This window comes from Sebastes fasciatus, chromosome 12 (genome assembly GCF_043250625.1).
Source record: "Sebastes fasciatus isolate fSebFas1 chromosome 12, fSebFas1.pri, whole genome shotgun sequence".
In the NCBI taxonomy this organism is placed as follows: domain Eukaryota; kingdom Metazoa; phylum Chordata; class Actinopteri; order Perciformes; family Sebastidae; genus Sebastes; species Sebastes fasciatus.
The window spans coordinates 531140-554176 of record NC_133806.1 but is presented as its reverse complement, the minus strand read 5'-3'; the positions used below and the strand labels follow the sequence as shown (position 1 = coordinate 554176).

At 41.5% G+C, this 23037-nt stretch overlaps 1 protein-coding gene across 2 annotated transcripts in view; it reads right to left on the bottom strand.

The window, feature by feature from the left end:
* The window catches only part of LOC141778300 (ankyrin repeat and IBR domain-containing protein 1-like), a 66651-nt gene that overhangs the window by 16848 nt on the left and 26766 nt on the right, over positions 1–23037 (bottom strand). For both annotated transcript variants that reach the window (XM_074652483.1, XM_074652482.1), the window contains exons 10-14: positions 14932–15020; positions 13978–14108; positions 1183–1317; positions 696–782; positions 56–122 (exon numbers count right to left, since the gene is read on the bottom strand). In XM_074652483.1, coding sequence (XP_074508584.1) covers positions 56–122; positions 696–782; positions 1183–1317; positions 13978–14108; positions 14932–15020 — 509 coding nt within the window. The remainder of the gene's footprint in view (positions 1–55; positions 123–695; positions 783–1182; positions 1318–13977; positions 14109–14931; positions 15021–23037) is intronic.

Below are 23037 nucleotides of genomic sequence, written 5' to 3'. Positions count from 1 at the left end.
TCAGAGGAACTAGATGAAGATGTGTCCACATGTGTAATAAAGACTGAACACTCACTTCCACTCAGGGCTCGACTGAGCTGCTCCATCTTCTCTTTGGCGGTTTTTAACAGGCGCTGCTCCAGCTATAGAGAGGGAGACAGAGGCTGTTAGGTTTTATCTTAGTCTTGAGAAGACCAAACAACCCGACCCAACAATGAAGTGAAGACAGACTATGAGGCTGAATAATGAATCAGTGAATAAGAGATGGGAGCAGCAGACTTGTTTAATCAAGGCGTTGTGATGTCGGGTTATCGCTGCAGCAACAGTCAGAGAAAGTAGTCAGACAGTTGTATTAAAGATGTACACAATACTTTATTACAGAATAATAAAGGATCATTTCACCTTAAACGTGGACAACCTGTGATAAACATCACTTCATCACCAATAAACAGGAATATATGATAACTATTGAGTTAATAGTTGGAGTTATGGAGAAGGTGTAGGATCATATACTGACATGTAATATGTATTCATGTTGATTATTAGTTAATTGATTGTTTACTGATCATTCTATTAGTTATTCTTGTTTAGTTTTTTACTGAGGTTTTAGTTACATGTTCCAATAGAGGATGAGGTCCACGGCCTCGACCGCTGCATGACTGTTTGAACGCTGTGCAAAGCAGACATCATTGAAAGGCGAGGCCAGGCCTGCTTACCTGATAGCTGTGCTCATGGTTCTTGAAGCGTGTGTAGTAGTGCATAAAACGGTCCAGTTCCTGAAAGCTCTTGTGCTTCTTCTCTGCCTGCAAAAACCGTGATGAGACACCAGACACAGTCAATAAAGCCCCGAGCATGTTGTTCCCCCTCACAGAGGAGAGAGGAGGTACTCTGGTGGAGAGCAGTCAGTAGTGCTGCAGCTGAAATCAGTCCTGCTGATTGGAGATGCTACTGAGGACGGAGAATGAACCGCTTCCCCCCTTTCATTGTGGAGGGCTCCATGGTGAAGAGTCTAGACATACAGCAGCTTGTTCCTGTGTGTGTTTTCCATCTTACTTATATTAGCTCCATGGACTCAAGTCTCTCCTCTTAGAGTGTATAAAGCACTCAGAGACTGAGAGAGTGTACAGTAGGTCTTAAAGGGTGCCCGTGCTGACCTGATGTTATGGCTGATCGGTGTGTGTGTGTGTGTGTGTGTGTGTATACCTCTTCAGTCATGTCCTTCGACTGCTCCTCCACCTGCTGGATGACCTCGTAGCGCGTGCAGCGATAGTAGCCTCCTGTGGATGAGCTGTGCTTCTTCCACTCCTCCAGACAGATCCAGCAGAAGTCGTACTTACACTACAGAGAACAGAGAGAGTGTTTTTGTAATACAAGACTTTAATCTGGTCTGTCAGCCCTCACATCAAACACCAGATAGACACATACTAATGCTAGTCCAGCTGTACTGGGTCAGTGGAAACAAGACACCGTGCCATGGTAGGTGAAATGAGAGCTGAAATCATCCCTCGCCACACAAACACACGACGGACCTGAGCTGATGTGGTGTAACTCCTAATATGATCAAGTATAGACCTCTGAGGATATGAAAGCATTAGCAAGTCTTATTAAAAATCCTTTTCACTACTCTCACAATCAGAATAGTAATTAAAGGTGAGTCCCTGAACCGAGGACTCTCCGTCTCAATCTTCTTCTTTTCTCTTACAAATGCCAGCGTTTAATAGGCCGAGGCGTTTGTTTGAACTCAGCGGTGAATCCTCGCAGCTCGCTGCCACTAGAAAACACTCAGACTACATCTGAGATCAGCGTCGGGTTATTGTAGAACAACAAAACACTGTGGCCGCTCCAATCAGCATCCTATCTGTCAGTGATTTCTCTCCCCGCGCCACAAGTACTTCTGTAGTTAGCCAGAGCGACTCAAACCCCTGAAGGCTGAGACCTCTGTTGTCCTGGAAACACCCTGCGTACATGACGGATCAGAGGAATCAATACGAAATAAAAGAGTGTGAGGGGGGGATGGAAGGACAGAGACACAAAAAGACAGTTTGTGAAACGGTGAGGAGGAGAAGAAGAAGTGTGAAAAAAGAACATGTTCCTTGGCAACAACGGGGGTGAAGCCATTTCTCGCCAGGTAATACCGGGTCAAGAGGCTGAGCCCACCGTGGCCTTTCAGCCTTTCAGCTGTGAAAGCTGCTCCATTCCTCCCAAACTAATCTCCATCTCTAGGCGGCCTCTTTAACCGGGACAGAGACAGAAGGAGCCCGGCTGTATGAGTCCTCTCATGGCGTTGCCCTCCAGCGACAGCGGCAGTAACGGAGATACAGTCAGGCAACATGACTCTTTTCCTCAATCCCCTCTGTATCTCTCTCTGGTGTCATCTCAGTGAGACAGAAGCTGCTGGGTACCTGCAGGACCTCCAGGTGTCTGATGGACAGTATCATAAAATAATCTGTTATAATGAGAGCTGAACTTGACCGATAGCAGCTTGAATGTGATTTCTCATTTCCACCTTCACAACTGCATTACAGCACCATTACTACTAGGGCTGCACCGGTACCGGTACCGATACCGATACCGATACCAGTATCAGGTATCAGGTATCAGGTCCAGTACTGTGCTCATGTACTCGTACTCGCAAAACGGCTCCGATACAACAGCACCCATACCACTTTACGGCAGCGTGACGTTAACCTCTCGTCACCATCTTTCGGGTCCTCACGCTTGACCTCCCCGACGGTGCGGGCGAGACGGGCCGGTGGTGCACCCGACCCCGCTGGGCCGGGATCCCACCTCACTTTCATTGCGCCACAGGGTTTTGCTTGCACCCTCTGACTCCGCCTGCGTTAGACTCGTTGGTCCGTGTTTCAAGACGGGTCTGGTGGGTTGCAGACATCACCACAGACCCCTGGTGCCTTTTACGTGGGCCGAGCCGCGCCCTGGCGGGGAGAGAGGATGCAGCGAGCTGTAAAGCTGCGGCCGCGAGCCACCTTCGCCCCGAGCCTTTCCAAGCCGACCTGGAGCCGGTGGCGGCGCACCGCCTCGTATGCGGGACTCCCCAGCCTGCCGTGTGTCGCTCACACCCTCCAGCTGGCTGTTAACGAGGCTCTTTAGGCACAGAGAAGTACTCGTATCGGTACTCGGTATCGGAGAGTACCCAAATGGAAGTACTTGTACTCGGTCTGATATAAAGTGGTATCGGTGCATCCCTAGATTCTACAGTTACCTTCAGCAGAACTAAAGAGCTTCTTACTGACTCAAACCTAGAGAATAAAACACAACACCTATTTTATACTCAATTATTTAATCACCAATATCAGATGAGTCTAAAGTGTAAATTATAACTCGACAGAAAAATAACACACTTCTGGGAGATCTGGTGTAATGAGCAACGGAACAACCAGGCAGGAACTAACTGTGTTGTGAGACATTTGAAAATTAAATAAGGCATATCATCACAAGAATCCAGAACAGAGCTAAAACACAACACAACGTGCCCTACAGGAGGATATCTAATTATCTTCTGTTTCCATAAGGCTGGTGAAGTTTAGAAAGGTAGCAGCTTCTCACTCCAGGTCTCAGCCAACCATCTGTGTGCTTCTAAACTGATGTGAGTGCCGTTACTGAGCCTTCAGCTTCCATTCTTATGTTAAACCTATTCCCCGAGTGATGCTCCCATCCAAAGCTCTGTTAAAGCTGATTTAAAACCAGCATGATAGCTCTTTATCCTGATACAGCAGGAGCTGTGTTGTCAGTCCCACTCTCTCCTCCCTCAGTCGCTCTACTTCACACTGTTCAGACACTGAGACGTCCAGCCTGAGGGAGAGGAACCAGCATCCGTAACGTCCACAACAGACACCACAAGGTAATGAATGCATGCATAGTGTACACACTGTACATACACATACACTTCTCTTTATACATCCATGTGTGAGTCGCCAGTCAGTGATGTTAACGTTTCCTAACCCTGACTAAGTGGTTGTGTTGCCTAAACCTAACTTCCTGTGAGTTTATTTTGAAAGGACACGATGCGTGTAACGAGGATATGCTGACACGCCGTCCCCGGTCCGTCCTAAAGTAACATAAGAGGGGCGGTACCCCGTGAGTCGGTCTGCGATGCCGACGGGCACCGACCACGCGGAGTGACGAGGTGGTCGTTGGTAATTCTGTCCAAAAGTTTTCCAAGTCAAACTTTGATTCTTTGGGCAATTTTTTGTGTTTAAAGGTCCAATATCAGCTCATCTTCAGGCTCATACTTGTATTTAGTGTTTCTACTAGAACATGTTTACATGCTGTAAACACTTTATTCACCCTCTGTCAGTCTGAATATACCTGTATTCACCTGTCTGTCTGAATATACCTGTATTCACCCTCTGTCAGTCTGAATATACCTGTATTCACCCTCTGTCAGTCTGAATATACCTGTATTCACCCTCTGTCAGTCTGAATATACCTGTATTCATCCTGTCAGTCTGAATATACCTGTATTCACCCTCTGTCAGTCTGAATATACCTGTATTCATCCTGTCAGTCTGAATATACCTGTATTCACCCTCTGTCAGTCTGAATATACCTGTATTCACCCTCTGTCTGTCTGAATATACCTGTATTCACCTGTCTGTCTGAATATACCTGTATTCACCCTCTGTCTGTCTGAATATACCTGTATTCACCTGTCTGTCTGAATATACCTGTATTCACCCTCTGTCTGTCTGAATATACCTGTATTCACCTGTCTGTCTGAATATACCTGTATTCACCCTCTGTCTGTCTGAATATACCTGTATTCATCCTGTCAGTCTGAATATACCTGTATTCACCTGTCTGTCTGTCTGTCTGAATATACCTGTATTCACCTGTCTGTCTGTCTGAATATACCTGTATTCACCCTCTGTCTGTCTGAATATACCTGTATTCACCCTCTGTCTGTCTGAATATACCTGTATTCACCCTGTCTGTCTGAATATACCTGTATTCACCCTCTGTCTGTCTGAATATACCTGTATTCACCCTCTGTCAGTCTGAATATACCTGTATTCACCTGTCTGTCTGTCTGAATATACCTGTATTCACCTGTCAGTCTGTCTGAATATACCTGTATTCACCCTGTCTGTCTGAATACACCTGTATTCACCTGTCTGTCTGTCTGAATATACCTGTATTCACCTGTCTGTCTGTCTGTCTGAATATACCTGTATTCACCCTCTGTCTGTCTGAATATACCTGTATTCACCCTCTGTCTGTCTGAATATACCTGTATTCACCCTCTGTCTGTCTGAATATACCTGTATTCACCCTGTCTGTCTGAATATACCTGTATTCACCCTCTGTCTGTCTGAATATACCTGTATTCACCCTCTGTCTGTCTGAATATACCTGTATTCACCCTCTGTCTGTCTGAATATACCAGTATTCACCCTCTGTCTGTCTGAATATACCTGTATTCACCCTCTGTCTGTCTGAATATACCTGTATTCATCCTCTGTCTGTCTGAATATACCTGTATTCACCTGTCTGTCTGTCTGAATATACCTGTATTCACCCTCTGTCTGTCTGAATATACCTGTATTCATCCTCTGTCTGTCTGAATATACCTGTATTCACCCTGTCTGTCTGTCTGAATATACCTGTATTCACCCTGTCTGTCTGAATATACCTGTATTCATCCTCTGTCTGTCTGAATATACCTGTATTCACCCTCTGTCTGTCTGAATATACCTGTATTCATCCTCTGTCTGTCTGAATATACCTGTATTCACCTGTCTGTCTGTCTGAATATACCTGTATTCACCCTCTGTCTATCTGAATATACCTGTATTCACCCTCTGTCAGTCTGAATATACCTGTATTCACCTGTCTGTCTGTCTGAATATACCTGTATTCACCCTCTGTCTGTCTGAATATACCTGTATTCACCCTCTGTCTGTCTGAATATACCTGTATTCACCCTGTCTATCTGAATATACCTGTATTCACCTGTCTGTCTGTCTGAATATACCTGTATTCACCCTCTGTCTGTCTGAATATACCTGTATTCACCCTCTGTCTGTCTGAATATACCTGTATTCACCCTGTCTGTCTGAATATACCTGTATTCACCCTCTGTCTGTCTGAATATACCTGTATTCACCCTCTGTCTGTCTGAATATACCTGTATTCACCCTGTCTATCTGAATATACCTGTATTCACCCTGTCTATCTGAATATACCTGTATTCACCCTCTGTCTGTCTGAATATACCTGTATTCACCCTCTGTCTGTCTGAATATACCTGTATTCACCCTGTCTGTCTGAATATACCTGTATTCACCCTCTGTCTGTCTGAATATACCTGTATTCATCCTCTGTCTGTCTGAATATACCTGTATTCATCCTCTGTCTGTCTGAATATACCTGTATTCACCCTCTGTCAGTCTGAATATACCTGTATTCACCCTCTGTCAGTCTGAATATACCTGTATTCATCCTGTCAGTCTGAATATACCTGTATTCACCCTCTGTCAGTCTGAATATACCTGTATTCATCCTGTCAGTCTGAATATACCTGTATTCACCCTCTGTCAGTCTGAATATACCTGTATTCACCTGTCTGTCTGAATATACCTGTATTCACCCTCTGTCTGTCTGAATATACCTGTATTCACCTGTCTGTCTGAATATACCTGTATTCACCCTCTGTCTGTCTGAATATACCTGTATTCACCTGTCTGTCTGAATATACCTGTATTCACCCTCTGTCTGTCTGAATATACCTGTATTCACCTGTCTGTCTGAATATACCTGTATTCACCCTCTGTCTGTCTGAATATACCTGTATTCACCTGTCTGTCTGAATATACCTGTATTCACCCTCTGTCTGTCTGAATATACCTGTATTCATCCTGTCAGTCTGAATATACCTGTATTCACCTGTCTGTCTGTCTGTCTGAATATACCTGTATTCACCTGTCTGTCTGTCTGAATATACCTGTATTCACCCTCTGTCTGTCTGAATATACCTGTATTCACCCTCTGTCTGTCTGAATATACCTGTATTCACCCTGTCTGTCTGAATATACCTGTATTCACCCTCTGTCTGTCTGAATATACCTGTATTCACCCTCTGTCAGTCTGAATATACCTGTATTCACCTGTCTGTCTGTCTGAATATACCTGTATTCACCTGTCAGTCTGTCTGAATATACCTGTATTCACCCTGTCTGTCTGAATACACCTGTATTCACCTGTCTGTCTGTCTGAATATACCTGTATTCACCTGTCTGTCTGTCTGTCTGAATATACCTGTATTCACCCTCTGTCTGTCTGAATATACCTGTATTCACCCTCTGTCTGTCTGAATATACCTGTATTCACCCTCTGTCTGTCTGAATATACCTGTATTCACCCTGTCTGTCTGAATATACCTGTATTCACCCTCTGTCTGTCTGAATATACCTGTATTCACCCTCTGTCTGTCTGAATATACCTGTATTCACCCTCTGTCTGTCTGAATATACCAGTATTCACCCTCTGTCTGTCTGAATATACCTGTATTCACCCTGTCTGTCTGTCTGAATATACCTGTATTCACCCTGTCTGTCTGAATATACCTGTATTCATCCTCTGTCTGTCTGAATATACCTGTATTCACCCTCTGTCTGTCTGAATATACCTGTATTCATCCTCTGTCTGTCTGAATATACCTGTATTCACCTGTCTGTCTGTCTGAATATACCTGTATTCACCCTCTGTCTATCTGAATATACCTGTATTCACCCTCTGTCAGTCTGAATATACCTGTATTCACCTGTCTGTCTGTCTGAATATACCTGTATTCACCCTCTGTCTGTCTGAATATACCTGTATTCACCCTCTGTCTGTCTGAATATACCTGTATTCACCCTGTCTATCTGAATATACCTGTATTCACCTGTCTGTCTGTCTGAATATACCTGTATTCACCCTCTGTCTGTCTGAATATACCTGTATTCACCCTCTGTCTGTCTGAATATACCTGTATTCACCCTGTCTGTCTGAATATACCTGTATTCACCCTCTGTCTGTCTGAATATACCTGTATTCACCCTCTGTCTGTCTGAATATACCTGTATTCACCCTGTCTATCTGAATATACCTGTATTCACCCTGTCTATCTGAATATACCTGTATTCACCCTCTGTCTGTCTAAATATACCTGTATTCACCCTCTGTCTGTCTGAATATACCTGTATTCACCCTGTCTGTCTGAATATACCTGTATTCACCCTCTGTCTGTCTGAATATACCTGTATTCATCCTCTGTCTGTCTGAATATACCTGTATTCATCCTCTGTCTGTCTGAATATACCTGTATTCACCCTCTGTCTGTCTGAATATACCTGTATTCATCCTCTGTCTGTCTGAATATACCTGTATTCACCCTGTCTATCTGAATATACCTGTATTCACCTGTCTGTCAGTCTGAATATACCTGTATTCACCCTGTCAGTCTGAATATACCTGTATTCACCCTGTCTGTCTGAATATACCTGTATTCATCCTCTGTCTGTCTGAATATACCTGTATTCACCCTCTGTCTGTCTGAATATACCTGTATTCACCCTCTGTCTGTCTGAATATACCTGTATTCACCCTCTGTCTGTCTGAATATACCTGTATTCACCCTCTGTCAGTCTGAATATACCTGTATTCACCGTCTATCTGAATATACCTGTATTCACCCTCTGTCTATCTGAATATACCTGTATTCACCCTCTGTCTATCTGAATATACCTGTATTCACCCTCTGTCTATCTGAATATACCTGTATTCACCCTCTGTCTATCTGAATATACCTGTATTCACCCTCTGTCTATCTGAATATACCTGTATTCACCCTCTGTCTATCTGAATATACCTGTATTCACCCTGTCTATCTGAATATACCTGTATTCACCCTCTGTCTGTCTGAATATACCTGTATTCACCCTGTCTATCTGAATATACCTGTATTCACCCTGTCTGTCTGAATATACCTGTATTCACCCTCTGTCAGTCTGAATATACCTGTATTCACCCTGTCTGTCTGAATATACCTGTATTCATCCTCTGTCTGTCTGAATATACCTGTATTCACCCTGTCTATCTGAATATACCTGTATTCACCCTCTGTCAGTCTGAATATACCTGTATTCACCCTGTCTGTCTGAATATACCTGTATTCACCCTCTGTCTGTCTGAATATACCTGTATTCATCCTCTGTCTGTCTGAATATACCTGTATTCACCCTGTCTATCTGAATATACCTGTATTCACCTGTCTGTCAGTCTGAATATACCTGTATTCACCCTGTCAGTCTGAATATACCTGTATTCACCCTGTCTGTCTGAATATAAATGTATTCATCCTCTGTCTGTCTGAATATACCTGTATTCACCCTCTGTCTGTCTGAATATACCTGTATTCACCCTCTGTCTGTCTGAATATACCTGTATTCACCCTCTGTCTGTCTGAATATACCTGTATTCACCCTCTGTCAGTCTGAATATACCTGTATTCACCCTCTGTCTATCTGAATATACCTGTATTCACCCTCTGTCTGAATATACCTGTATTCACCCTCTGTCTATCTGAATATACCTGTATTCACCCTGTCTATCTGAATATACCTGTATTCATCCTCTGTCTGTCTGAATATACCTGTATTCACCCTGTCTATCTGAATATACCTGTATTCACCCTGTCTGTCTGAATATACCTGTATTCACCCTCTGTCAGTCTGAATATACCTGTATTCACCCTGTCTGTCTGAATATACCTGTATTCACCCTGTCTGTCTGAATATACCTGTATTCACCCTCTGTCTGTCTGAATATACCTGTATTCACCCTCTGTCTGAATATACCTGTATTCACCCTCTGTCTATCTGAATATACCTGTATTCACCCTCTGCCTATCTGAATATACCTGTATTCACCCTCTGTCTATCTGAATATACCTGTATTCACCCTGCCTATCTGAATATACCTGTATTCACCCTCTGTCTATCTGAATATACCTGTATTCACCCTGTCTTTCTGAATATACCTGTATTCACCCTCTGTCAGTCTGAATATACCTGTATTCACCCTGTCTGTCTGAATATACCTGTATTCACCCTCTGTCTGAATATACCTGTATTCCACCCTCTGTCTATCTGAATATACCTGTATTCACCCTCTGTCTATCTGAATATACCTGTATTCACCCTCTGTCTGAATATACCTGTATTCACCCTCTGTCTATCTGAATATACCTGTATTCACCCTGTCTATCTGAATATACCTGTATTCACCCTCTGTCAGTCTGAATATACCTGTATTCACCCTGTCTATCTGAATATACCTGTATTCACCCTGTCTGTCTGAATATACCTGTATTCACCTGTCTGTCTGTCTGAATATACCTGTATTCACCCTGTCTATCTGAATATACCTGTATTCACCCTCTGTCAGTCTGAATATACCTGTATTCACCCTGTCTATCTGAATATACCTGTATTCACCCTGTCTGTCTGAATATACCTGTATTCACCCTCTGTCTGAATATACCTGTATTCACCCTGTCTATCTGAATATACCTGTATTCACCCTCTGTCAGTCTGAATATACCTGTATTCACCCTCTGTCTATCTGAATATACCTGTATTCACCCTGCCTATCTGAATATACCTGTATTCACCCTGTCTATCTGAATATACCTGTATTCACCCTCTGTCAGTCTGAATATACCTGTATTCACCCTGTCTATCTGAATATACCTGTATTCACCCTGTCTATCTGAATATACCTGTATTCACCCTGTCTATCTGAATATACCTGTATTCACCCTCTGTCAGTCTGAATATACCTGTATTCACCCTGTCTATCTGAATATACCTGTATTCACCCTCTGTCTGTCTGAATATACCTGTATTCACCCTCTGTCTGAATATACCTGTATTCCACCCTCTGTCTATCTGAATATACCTGTATTCACCCTCTGTCTATCTGAATATACCTGTATTCACCCTCTGCCTATCTGAATATACCTGTATTCACCCTCTGTCTATCTGAATATACCTGTATTCACCCTGCCTATCTGAATATACCTGTATTCACCCTCTGTCTATCTGAATATACCTGTATTCACCTGTCTGTGTCTGAATATACCTGTATTCACCCTCTGTCTGTCTGAATATACCTGTATTCACCTGTCTGTCTGTCTGTCTGTCTGAATATACCTGTATTCACCCTCTGTCTGTCTGAATATACCTGTATTCACCCGGTCAGTCTGAATATACCTGTATTCACTCTGTCTATCTGAATATACCTGTATTCACCCTCTGTCTATCTGAATATACCTGTATTCACCTGTCTGTCTGTCTGTCTGTCTGAATATACCTGTATTCACCCTCTGTCTATCTGAATATACCTGTATTCACCCGGTCAGTCTGAATATACCTGTATTCACTCTGTCTATCTGAATATACCTGTATTCACCCTCTGTCTATCTGAATATACCTGTATTCACCCTGTCTGTCTGAATATACCTGTATTCACCTGTCTGTCTGTCTGAATATACCTGTATTCACCCTCTGTCTGTCTGAATATACCTGTATTCACCTGTCTGTCAGTCTGAATATACCTGTATTCATCCTCTGTCTATCTGAATATACCTGTATTCACCCTCTGTCTATCTGAATATACCTGTATTCACCCTCTGTCTGTCTGAATATACCTGTATTCACCCTCTGTCTGTCTGAATATACCTGTATTCACCTGTCTGTCTGTCTGAATATACCTGTATTCACCCTCTGTCTGTCTGAATATACCTGTATTCACCGTCTGTCTATCTGAATATACCTGTATTCACCCTGTCTGTCTGAATATACCTGTATTCACCCTCTGTCTGAATATACCTGTATTCACCCTCTGTCTGAATATACCTGTATTCTCCCTCTGTCTGAATATACCTGTATTCACCCTGTCTATCTGAATATACCTGTATTCACCCTCTGTCTGAATATACCTGTATTCACCCTCTGTCTATCTGAATATACCTGTATTCACCCTCTGCCTATCTGAATATACCTGTATTCACCCTCTGTCTATCTGAATATACCTGTATTCACCCTGCCTATCTGAATATACCTGTATTCACCCTCTGTCTATCTGAATATACCTGTATTCACCTGTCTGTGTCTGAATATACCTGTATTCACCCTCTGTCTGTCTGAATATACCTGTATTCACCCGGTCAGTCTGAATATACCTGTATTCACTCTGTCTATCTGAATATACCTGTATTCACCCTCTGTCTATCTGAATATACCTGTATTCACCCTGTCTGTCTGAATATACCTGTATTCACCTGTCTGTCTGTCTGAATATACCTGTATTCACCCTCTGTCTGTCTGAATATACCTGTATTCACCTGTCTGTCAGTCTGAATATACCTGTATTCATCCTCTGTCTATCTGAATATACCTGTATTCACCCTCTGTCTATCTGAATATACCTGTATTCACCCTCTGTCTGTCTGAATATACCTGTATTCACCTGTCTGTCAGTCTGAATATACCTGTATTCACCCTCTGTCTGTCTGAATATACCTGTATTCACCCTCTGTCTGTCTGAATATACCTGTATTCACCCTCTGTCTGTCTGAATATACCTGTATTCACCTGTCTGTCTGTCTGAATATACCTGTATTCACCCTCTGTCTGTCTGAATATACCTGTATTCACCGTCTGTCTATCTGAATATACCTGTATTCACCCTGTCTGTCTGAATATACCTGTATTCACCCTCTGTCTGAATATACCTGTATTCACCCTCTGTCTGAATATACCTGTATTCTCCCTCTGTCTGAATATACCTGTATTCACCCTGTCTATCTGAATATACCTGTATTCACCCTCTGTCTGAATATACCTGTATTCACCCTGTCTATCTGAATATACCTGTATTCTCCCTCTGTCTGAATATACCTGTATTCACCCTGTCTATCTGAATATACCTGTATTCACCCTCTGTCTGAAACGCTCCGTTTTAGTGCATGGCAACGGAATTTCAACAGAGTTGCGTTGCTAGGCAACAGCTTGGGTCCATGTCTACTTCCTGTCAGCTGATGTTATTCACATCCACTGCAACAGGAAATAAACTGGGACACATTTAGAATACTTACGTTTAAAACCGTGTAGTGATCTATATATTTTATATTTGTGACATCACAAATGGACAGAAATCCTAACGGCTTGTTTCAAACACACAATTTCTTTCTTTTTTTTTTCTCTTTTCCCCCCCACAAAAGCGTTATTTTAAATTCTAGTGGAGATCCCAAAGTTAAAAACAAAACACCAAATAAGTCAGATTGAATTTTGGGGGAATCTGTATGAAATAATGCAGACATCTACGATATGTGCATTTATATGCAAACAGAAACAGATTTGACTGTGTAAACATTATTTAAGCTGCTGTAATTCTCAAAGATGTTATATCATGGGCAGGCAAAGTTATTAAACTAAGATAAGATATGTATTGATCCCCTGAAGGTACATTTAGAAGAGGTAAGTAGAAACAGGATGCAGATATAAATATATTCAAATAACAAATAAAGTGTGTGTTAAATGCAAAACCAATGGAGATGGAGACCAATAGTAGATATATATATTAAATACATGCTTTTATACATTTATATTTGTGTACACTGTTTATGTATAAGAGATATTATCATGCATATGTGAAATAATGTGAATGTAAAGTGTAATGTTACTGAATACGGGCTGTGTGTTTCTCCGTATATTGAGCGTTTTGATAGTTTAACAGTATTTATAAGTATTTATAAAACACTTAAACCTGCTTTATAATACAAAAGACCTTTTTACAATATGGGACCTTTAAATGTAAACAGCAGTACATTGTGTTCAGTACACTGTAACACAACCAGAGAACAGTCCAGTCATCACCAACAGGAAACCAGAACCAGCCTCTGAGATGACGGACACACCTGATCACATAACTCACCTTAGCACACTGCATGTGGTTGCAGCCCTCGTTCTTCTGGATTGGGGACTTGCAGTTGGCGCAGGACTTGGAGTTCGAGAGCAACCACAAGCAGTTGGCTGCGTCCTCGTACGCTTCGCTCACACCAGCCACTTCACCGGGGGGGGGGGAACAGAACACATAAAGGCATAATGAGACAGAATGACTATCACCACAGCGTCTCAACACACCGCTGCACTGAGGGGGGGACTGTCCTGCCTGACTAATGCATACTGCTTATATATTTTGCTAACATCTCCCAAGATGCTCATGCACCCCCTCCACACACACACACACACACACACACACACACACACACACACACACACACACACACACACACACACACACGGAGTAATTGGCTATTATCAAAGCACCTCTGATGTGCCGTTTGAAATGCCCAGATAAACCAGGATGTGGGGGAATCGAAGGGGAAGATAGTTCCAAAGCAGAATAATGTCTTTTATGTTCTGACTGTCAGATGAAGCAAGTGGCACTTTGGAGCGACGTGGGCCATCTTAAATCATCTATTAGATCGCCCGCTCCAATTACTGCTTCTAAACATTGCATACTCTCAATGACTCGATGGGGTTGCTCATTTTACTTCATCATCTATCATCAACATGCTGGATTTTAATTGGCTTAGTGCTAAACTGTGTGTAATTACTGTGGTTGAGTTCCAGGCAGTTCAGCTCCAAATCAATCACCTGACTGTAACACAAACAAGGTAAAGGGGCTGGCTAATAAACTAAACTTTATGTTATAAAGATTCACCACCAGGAAGCTGAACACAGTTCTACTGGTATAACCACCAAGACAGGTGATGTTTGAATAGATCAGATGAAACTGCATAGACTCCTTCAGGTCGTAGACTCCAGCTGTAAATTCATGTCTGAAACGTACCCAAAACCTAAAATGAGTAAATTCACAACTCACATTCATCAGGTCTCATCTCGGTGACTTTCTGCAGCCACAGCTTCCAGGTGTCACAGTCGCAGGGCTCGTGGGCCTCGCCTTGACACTCCCTGGAATACAAGCAGACAGATTAACGTCATGCAGACAGGTGAAATCACCTATTCAAAGCTCACACTCATAAAATGAAGACAAGAGATGAACACACCAATCACACAAAGCTGTCAAAACCACTATCAACTGGCCACATCTGCCTTTCAACCAAACGCCTTCCTCGGGTCAAGGGAGCTGTTAAAGGTCCCATATCAGCTCTTCTTCAGGTTCATACTTGTATTATGTGTTTCTACTAGAACATGTTTACATGCTGTAATGTTAAAATAAAACCTTTATTTTCCTCACACTGTCTGTCTGAATATACCTGTATTCACCTGTCTGTCTGTCTGGATATACCTGTATTCACCTGTCTGTCTGTCTGAATATACCTGTATTCACCCTGTCTATCTGAATATACCTGTATTCATCCTCTGTCTGTCTGAATATACCTGTATTCACCTGTCTGTCTGTCTGAATATACCTGTATTCATCCTGTCTGAATATACCTGTATTCATCCTCTGTCTGTCTGTCTGAATATACCTGTATTCATCCTCTGTCTGTCTGTCTGAATATACCTGTATTCATCCTCTGTCTGTCTGTCTGAATATACCTGTATTCATCCTCTGTCTGTCTGAATATACCTGTATTCATCCTGTCTGTCTGAATATACCTGTATTCACCGTCTGTCTGAATATACCTGTATTCATCCTCTGTCTGTCTGAATATACCTGTATTCATCCTCTGTCTGTCTGAATATACCTGTATTCATCCTCTGTCTGTCTGAATATACCTGTATTCATCCTCTGTCTGTCTGAATATACCTGTATTCACCTGTCTGTCTGTCTGAATATACCTGTATTCACCGTCTGTCTGAATATACCTGTATTCATCCTCTGTCTGTCTGAATATACCTGTATTCATCCTCTGTCTGTCTGAATATACCTGTATTCATCCTCTGTCTGTCTGAATATACCTGTATTCATCCTGTCTGTCTGAATATACCTGTATTCACCTGTCTGTCTGTCTGAATATACCTGTATTCATCCTGTCTGTCTGAATATACCTGTATTCACCTGTCTGTCTGTCTGAATATACCTGTATTCACCGTCTGTCTGAATATACCTGTATTCACCTGTCTGTCTGTCTGAATATACCTGTATTCACCGTCTGTCTGAATATACCTGTATTCATCCTCTGTCTGTCTGAATATACCTGTATTCATCCTCTGTTTGTCTGAATATACCTGTATTCATCCTGTCTGTCTGAATATACCTGTATTCACCTGTCTCTGTCTGAATATACCTGTATTCATCCTCTGTCTGTCTGAATATACCTGTATTCACCTGTCTGTCTGTCTGAATATACCTGTATTCACCTGTCTGTCTGTCTGAATATACCTGTATTCATCCTGTCTGAATATACCTGTATTCATCCTCTGTCTGTCTGTCTGAATATACCTGTATTCATCCTCTGTCTGTCTGTCTGAATATACCTGTATTCATCCTCTGTCTGTCTGAATATACCTGTATTCATCCTGTCTGTCTGAATATACCTGTATTCACCTGTCTGTCTGTCTGTCTGAATATACCTGTATTCACCCTGTCTGTCTGAATATACCTGTATTCATCCTCTGTCTGTCTGAATATACCTGTATTCATCCTGTCTGTCTGAATATACCTGTATTCACCTGTCTCTGTCTGAATATACCTGTATTCATCCTCTGTCTGTCTGAATATACCTGTATTCATCCTGTCTGTCTGAATATACCTGTATTCACCTGTCTGTCTGTCTGAATATACCTGTATTCACCTGTCTGTCTGTCTGTCTGAATATACCTGTATTCACCTGTCTGTCTGTCTGAATATACCTGTATTCACCGTCTGTCTGAATATACCTGTATTCAACCTGTCTATCTGAATATACCTGTATTCACCCTGTCTATCTGTATATACCTGTATTCACCGTCTGTCTGAATATACCTGTATTCACCGTCTGTCTGAATATACCTGTATTCACCGGCTGTCTGAATATACCTGTATTCATCCTCTGTCTGTCTGAATATACCTGTATTCATCCTCTGTCTGTCTGAATATACCTGTATTCACCGTCTGTCTGAATATACCTGTATTCACCGTCTGTCTGTCTGAATATACCTGTATTCATCCTCTGTCTGTCTGAATATACCTGTATTCACCGTCTGTCTGAATATACCTGTATTCATCCTCTGTCTGTCTGAATATACCTGTATTCATCCTGTCTGTCTGAATATACCTGTATTCACCTGTCTGTCTGTCTGAATATACCTGTATTCACCTGTCTGTCTGTCTGAATATACCTGTATTCACCGTCTGTCTGTCTGAATATACCTGTATTCATCCTCTGTCTGTCTGAATATACCTGTATTCACCGTCTGTCTGAATATACCTGTATTCACCGTCTGTCTGAATATACCTGTATTCACCCTGTCTATCTGTATATACCTGTATTCACCGTCTGTCTGAATATACCTGTATTCACCCTGTCTATCTGAATATACCTGTATTCACCGTCTGTCTGAATATACCTGTCTTCACCCTGTCTATCTGTATATACCTGTATTCACCGTCTGTCTGAATATACCTGTATTCATCCTGTCTATCTGAATATACCTGTATTCACCTGTCTGTCTGTCTGTCTGAATATACCTGTATTCATCCTCTGTCTGTCTGAATATACATGTATTCATCCTGTCTGTCTGAATATACCTGTATTCACCTGTCTGTCTGTCTGAATATACCTGTATTCACCTGTCTGTCTGTCTGAATATACCTGTATTCACCGTCTGTCTGAATATACCTGTATTCACCGTCTGTCTGTCTGAATATACCTGTATTCACCTGTCTGTCTGTCTGAATATACCTGTATTCATCCTCTGTCTGTCTGAATATACCTGTATTCACCTGTCTGTCTGTCTGAATATACCTGTATTCACCCTGTCTATCTGTATATACCTGTATTCACCGCCTGTCTGAATATACCTGTATTCACCCTGTCTGTCTGAATATACCTGTATTCACCGTCTGTCTGAATATACCTGTATTCACCTGTCTGTCTGTCTGAATATACCTGTATTCACCCTGTCTATCTGTATATACCTGTATTCACCGCCTGTCTGAATATACCTGTATTCATCCTCTGTCTGTCTGAATATACCTGTATTCATCCTCTGTCTGTCTGAATATACCTGTATTCATCCTGTCTGTCTGAATATACCTGTATTCACCTGTCTGTCTGTCTGAATATACCTGTATTCACCTGTCTCTGTCTGAATATACCTGTATTCACCTGTCTGTCTGTCTGTCTGAATATACCTGTATTCACCTGTCTGTCTGTCTGTCTGAATATACCTGTATTCACCTGTCTGTCTGTCTGAATATACCTGTATTCATCCTGTCTGAATATACCTGTATTCATCCTCTGTCTGTCTGTCTGAATATACCTGTATTCATCCTCTGTCTGTCTGTCTGAACATACCTGTATTCATCCTCTGTCTGTCTGAATATACCTGTATTCATCCTGTCTGTCTGAATATACCTGTATTCACCTGTCTGTCTGTCTGTCTGAATATACCTGTATTCACCCTCTGTCAGTCTGAATATACCTGTATTCATCCTCTGTCTGTCTGAATATACCTGTATTCATCCTCTGTCTGTCTGAATATACCTGTATTCATCCTCTGTCTGTCTGAATATACCTGTATTCATCCTCTGTCTGTCTGAATATACCTGTATTCATCCTGTCTGTCTGAATATACCTGTATTCACCTGTCTCTGTCTGAATATACCTGTATTCATCCTCTGTCTGTCTGAATATACCTGTATTCATCCTGTCTGTCTGAATATACCTGTATTCACCTGTCTGTCTGTCTGAATATACCTGTATTCACCTGTCTGTCTGTCTGTCTGAATATACCTGTATTCACCTGTCTGTCTGTCTGAATATACCTGTATTCACCGTCTGTCTGAATATACCTGTATTCAACCTGTCTATCTGAATATACCTGTATTCACCCTGTCTATCTGTATATACCTGTATTCACCGGCTGTCTGAATATACCTGTATTCACCGTCTGTCTGAATATACCTGTATTCACCGTCTGTCTGAATATACCTGTATTCACCGGCTGTCTGAATATACCTGTATTCATCCTCTGTCTGTCTGAATATACCTGTATTCACCTGTCTGTCTGTCTGAATATACCTGTATTCACCTGTCTGTCTGTCTGAATATACCTGTATTCATCCTCTGTCTGTCTGAATATACCTGTATTCATCCTCTGTCTGTCTGAATATACCTGTATTCACCTGTCTGTCTGTCTGAATATACCTGTATTCACCTGTCTGTCTGTCTGAATATACCTGTATTCACCGTCTGTCTGTCTGAATATACCTGTATTCATCCTCTGTCTGTCTGAATATACCTGTATTCATCCTGTCTGTCTGAATATACCTGTATTCACCTGTCTGTCTGTCTGAATATACCTGTATTCACCTGTCTGTCTGTCTGAATATACCTGTATTCACCGTCTGTCTGTCTGAATATACCTGTATTCATCCTCTGTCTGTCTGAATATACCTGTATTCACCGTCTGTCTGAATATACCTGTATTCACCGTCTGTCTGAATATACCTGTATTCACCCTGTCTATCTGAATATACCTGTATTCACCCTGTCTATCTGTATATACCTGTATTCACCGTCTGTCTGAATATACCTGTATTCATCCTGTCTATCTGAATATACCTGTATTCACCTGTCTGTCTGTCTGAATATACCTGTATTCATCCTGTCTGTCTGAATATACCTGTATTCACCTGTCTGTCTGTCTGAATATACCTGTATTCACCTGTCTGTCTGTCTGAATATACCTGTATTCACCGTCTGTCTGAATATACCTGTATTCACCGTCTGTCTGTCTGAATATACCTGTATTCACCTGTCTGTCTGTCTGAATATACCTGTATTCATCCTCTGTCTGTCTGAATATACCTGTATTCACCTGTCTGTCTGTCTGAATATACCTGTATTCACCCTGTCTATCTGTATATACCTGTATTCACCGCCTGTCTGAATATACCTGTATTCACTGTCTGTCTGAATATACCTGTATTCAACCTGTCTATCTGTATATACCTGTATTCACCGTCTGTCTGAATATACCTGTATTCACCGTCTGTCTGAATATACCTGTATTCACCGTCTGTCTGAATATACCTGTATTCACCCTCTGTCAGTCTGAATATACCTGTCTTCACCCTGTCTATCTGTATATACCTGTATTCACCCTGTCTATCTGAATATACCTGTATTCACCCTGTCTATCTGTATATACCTGTATTCACCTGTCTGTCTGTCTGAATATACCTGTATTCACCGTCTGTCTGAATATACCTGTATTCATCCTGTCTATCTGTATATACCTGTATTCACCTGTCTGTCTGTCTGAATATACCTGTATTCACCGTCTGTCTGAATATACCTGTATTCACCCTGTCTATCTGAATATACCTGTATTCATCCTGTCTATCTGAATATACCTGTATTCACCTGTCTGTCTGTCTGTCTGAATATACCTGTATTCATCCTGTCTATCTGAATATACCTGTATTCACCTGTCTATCTGAATATACCTGTATTCACCTGTCTGTCTGTCTGTCTGAATATACCTGTATTCACCCTGTCTATCTGAATATACCTGTATTCACCTGTCTGTCTGTCTGTCTGAATATACCTGTATGTCTGTCTGAATATACCTGTATTCACCCGTCTGTCTGTCTGAATATACCTGTATTCATCCTCTGTCTGTCTGAATATACCTGTATTCATCCTCTGTCTGTCTGAATATACCTGTATTCACCGTCTGTCTGTCTGAATATACCTGTATTCACCCTGTCTATCTGAATATACCTGTATTCATCCTCTGTCTGTCTGAATATACCTGTATTCACCTGTCTGTCTGTCTGAATATACCTGTATTCACCTGTATGTCTGTCTGAATATACCTGTATTCACCCGTCTGTCTGTCTGAATATACCTGTATTCATCCTCTGTCTGTCTGAATATACCTGTATTCACCGTCTGTCTGTCTGAATATACCTGTATTCATCCTCTGTCTGTCTGAATATACCTGTATTCATCCTCTGTCTGTCTGAATATACATGTATTCATCCTGTCTGTCTGAATATACCTGTATTCACCTGTCTGTCTGAATATACCTGTATTCATCCTCTGTCTGTCTGAATATACCTGTATTCACCCTCTGTCTGTCTGAATATACCTGTATTCATCCTCTGTCTGTCTGAATATATCTGTATTCACCGTCTGTCTGTCTGAATATACCTGTATTCATCCTCTGTCTGTCTGAATATACCTGTATTCATCCTCTGTCTGTCTGAATATACATGTATTCATCCTGTCTGTCTGAATATACTTGTATTCACCTGTCTGTCTGAATATACCTGTATTCATCCTCTGTCTGTCTGTCTGAATATACCTGTATTCATCCTCTGTCTGTCTGAATATACCTGTATTCATCCTCTGTCTGTCTGAATATACCTGTATTCACCCTGTCTGTCTGAATATACCTGTATTCATCCTGTCTGTCTGAATATACCTGTATTCATCCTCTGTCTGTCTGAATATACCTGTATTCACCGTCTGTCTGTCTGAATATACCTGTATTCATCCTCTGTCTGTCTGAATATACATGTATTCATCCTGTCTGTCTGAATATACCTGTATTCACCTGTCTGTCTGTCTGAATATACCTGTATTCACCTGTCTGTCTGTCTGAATATACCTGTATTCATCCTCTGTCTGTCTGAATATACCTGTATTCACCTGTCTGTCTGTCTGAATATACCTGTATTCACCGTCTGTCTGAATATACCTGTATTCACCGTCTGTCTGTCTGAATATACCTGTATTCACCTGTCTGTCTGTCTGAATATACCTGTATTCACCGTCTGTCTGAATATACCTGTATTCACCTGTCTGTCTGAATATACCTGTATTCATCCTCTGTCTGTCTGAATATACCTGTATTCACCTGTCTGTCTGTCTGAATATACCTGTATTCACCTGTCTGTCTGTCTGAATATACCTGTATTCACCGTCTGTCTGAATATACCTGTATTCACCCTGTCTATCTGAATATACCTGTATTCACCTGTCTGTCTGTCTGAATATACCTGTATTCATCCTCTGTCTGTCTGAATATACCTGTATTCACCTGTCTGTCTGTCTGTCTGAATATACCTGTATTCACCTGTCTGTCTGTCTGAATATACCTGTATTCACCGCCTGTCTGAATATACCTGTATTCACAGTCTGTCTGAATATACCTGTATTCACCCTGTCTATCTGTATATACCTGTATTCACCGTCTGTCTGAATATACCTGTATTCACCGTCTGTCTGAATATACCTGTATTCACCGTCTGTCTGAATATACCTGTATTCACCGTCTGTCTGAATATACCTGTCTTCACCCTGTCTATCTGTATATACCTGTATTCACCGTCTGTCTGAATATACCTGTATTCACCCTGTCTATCTGAATATACCTGTATTCACCCTGTCTATCTGAATATACCTGTATTCACCCTGTCTATCTGAATATACCTGTATTCACCCTGTCTGTCTGAATATACCTGTCTTCACCCTGTCTATCTGAATATACCTGTATTCACCGTCTATCTGAATATACCTGTATTCACCCTGTCTATCTGTATATACCTGTATTCACCGTCTGTCTGAATATACCTGTATTCACCGTCTGTCTGAATATACCTGTATTCACCGTCTGTCTGAATATACCTGTATTCATCCTGTCTATCTGAATATACCTGTATTCACCTGTCTGTCTGTCTGAATATACCTGTATTCACCCTGTCTGTCTGAATATACCTGTATTCATCCTGTCTATCTGAATATACCTGTATTCACCTGTCTGTCTGTCTGAATATACCTGTATTCACCCTCTGTCTGTCTGAATA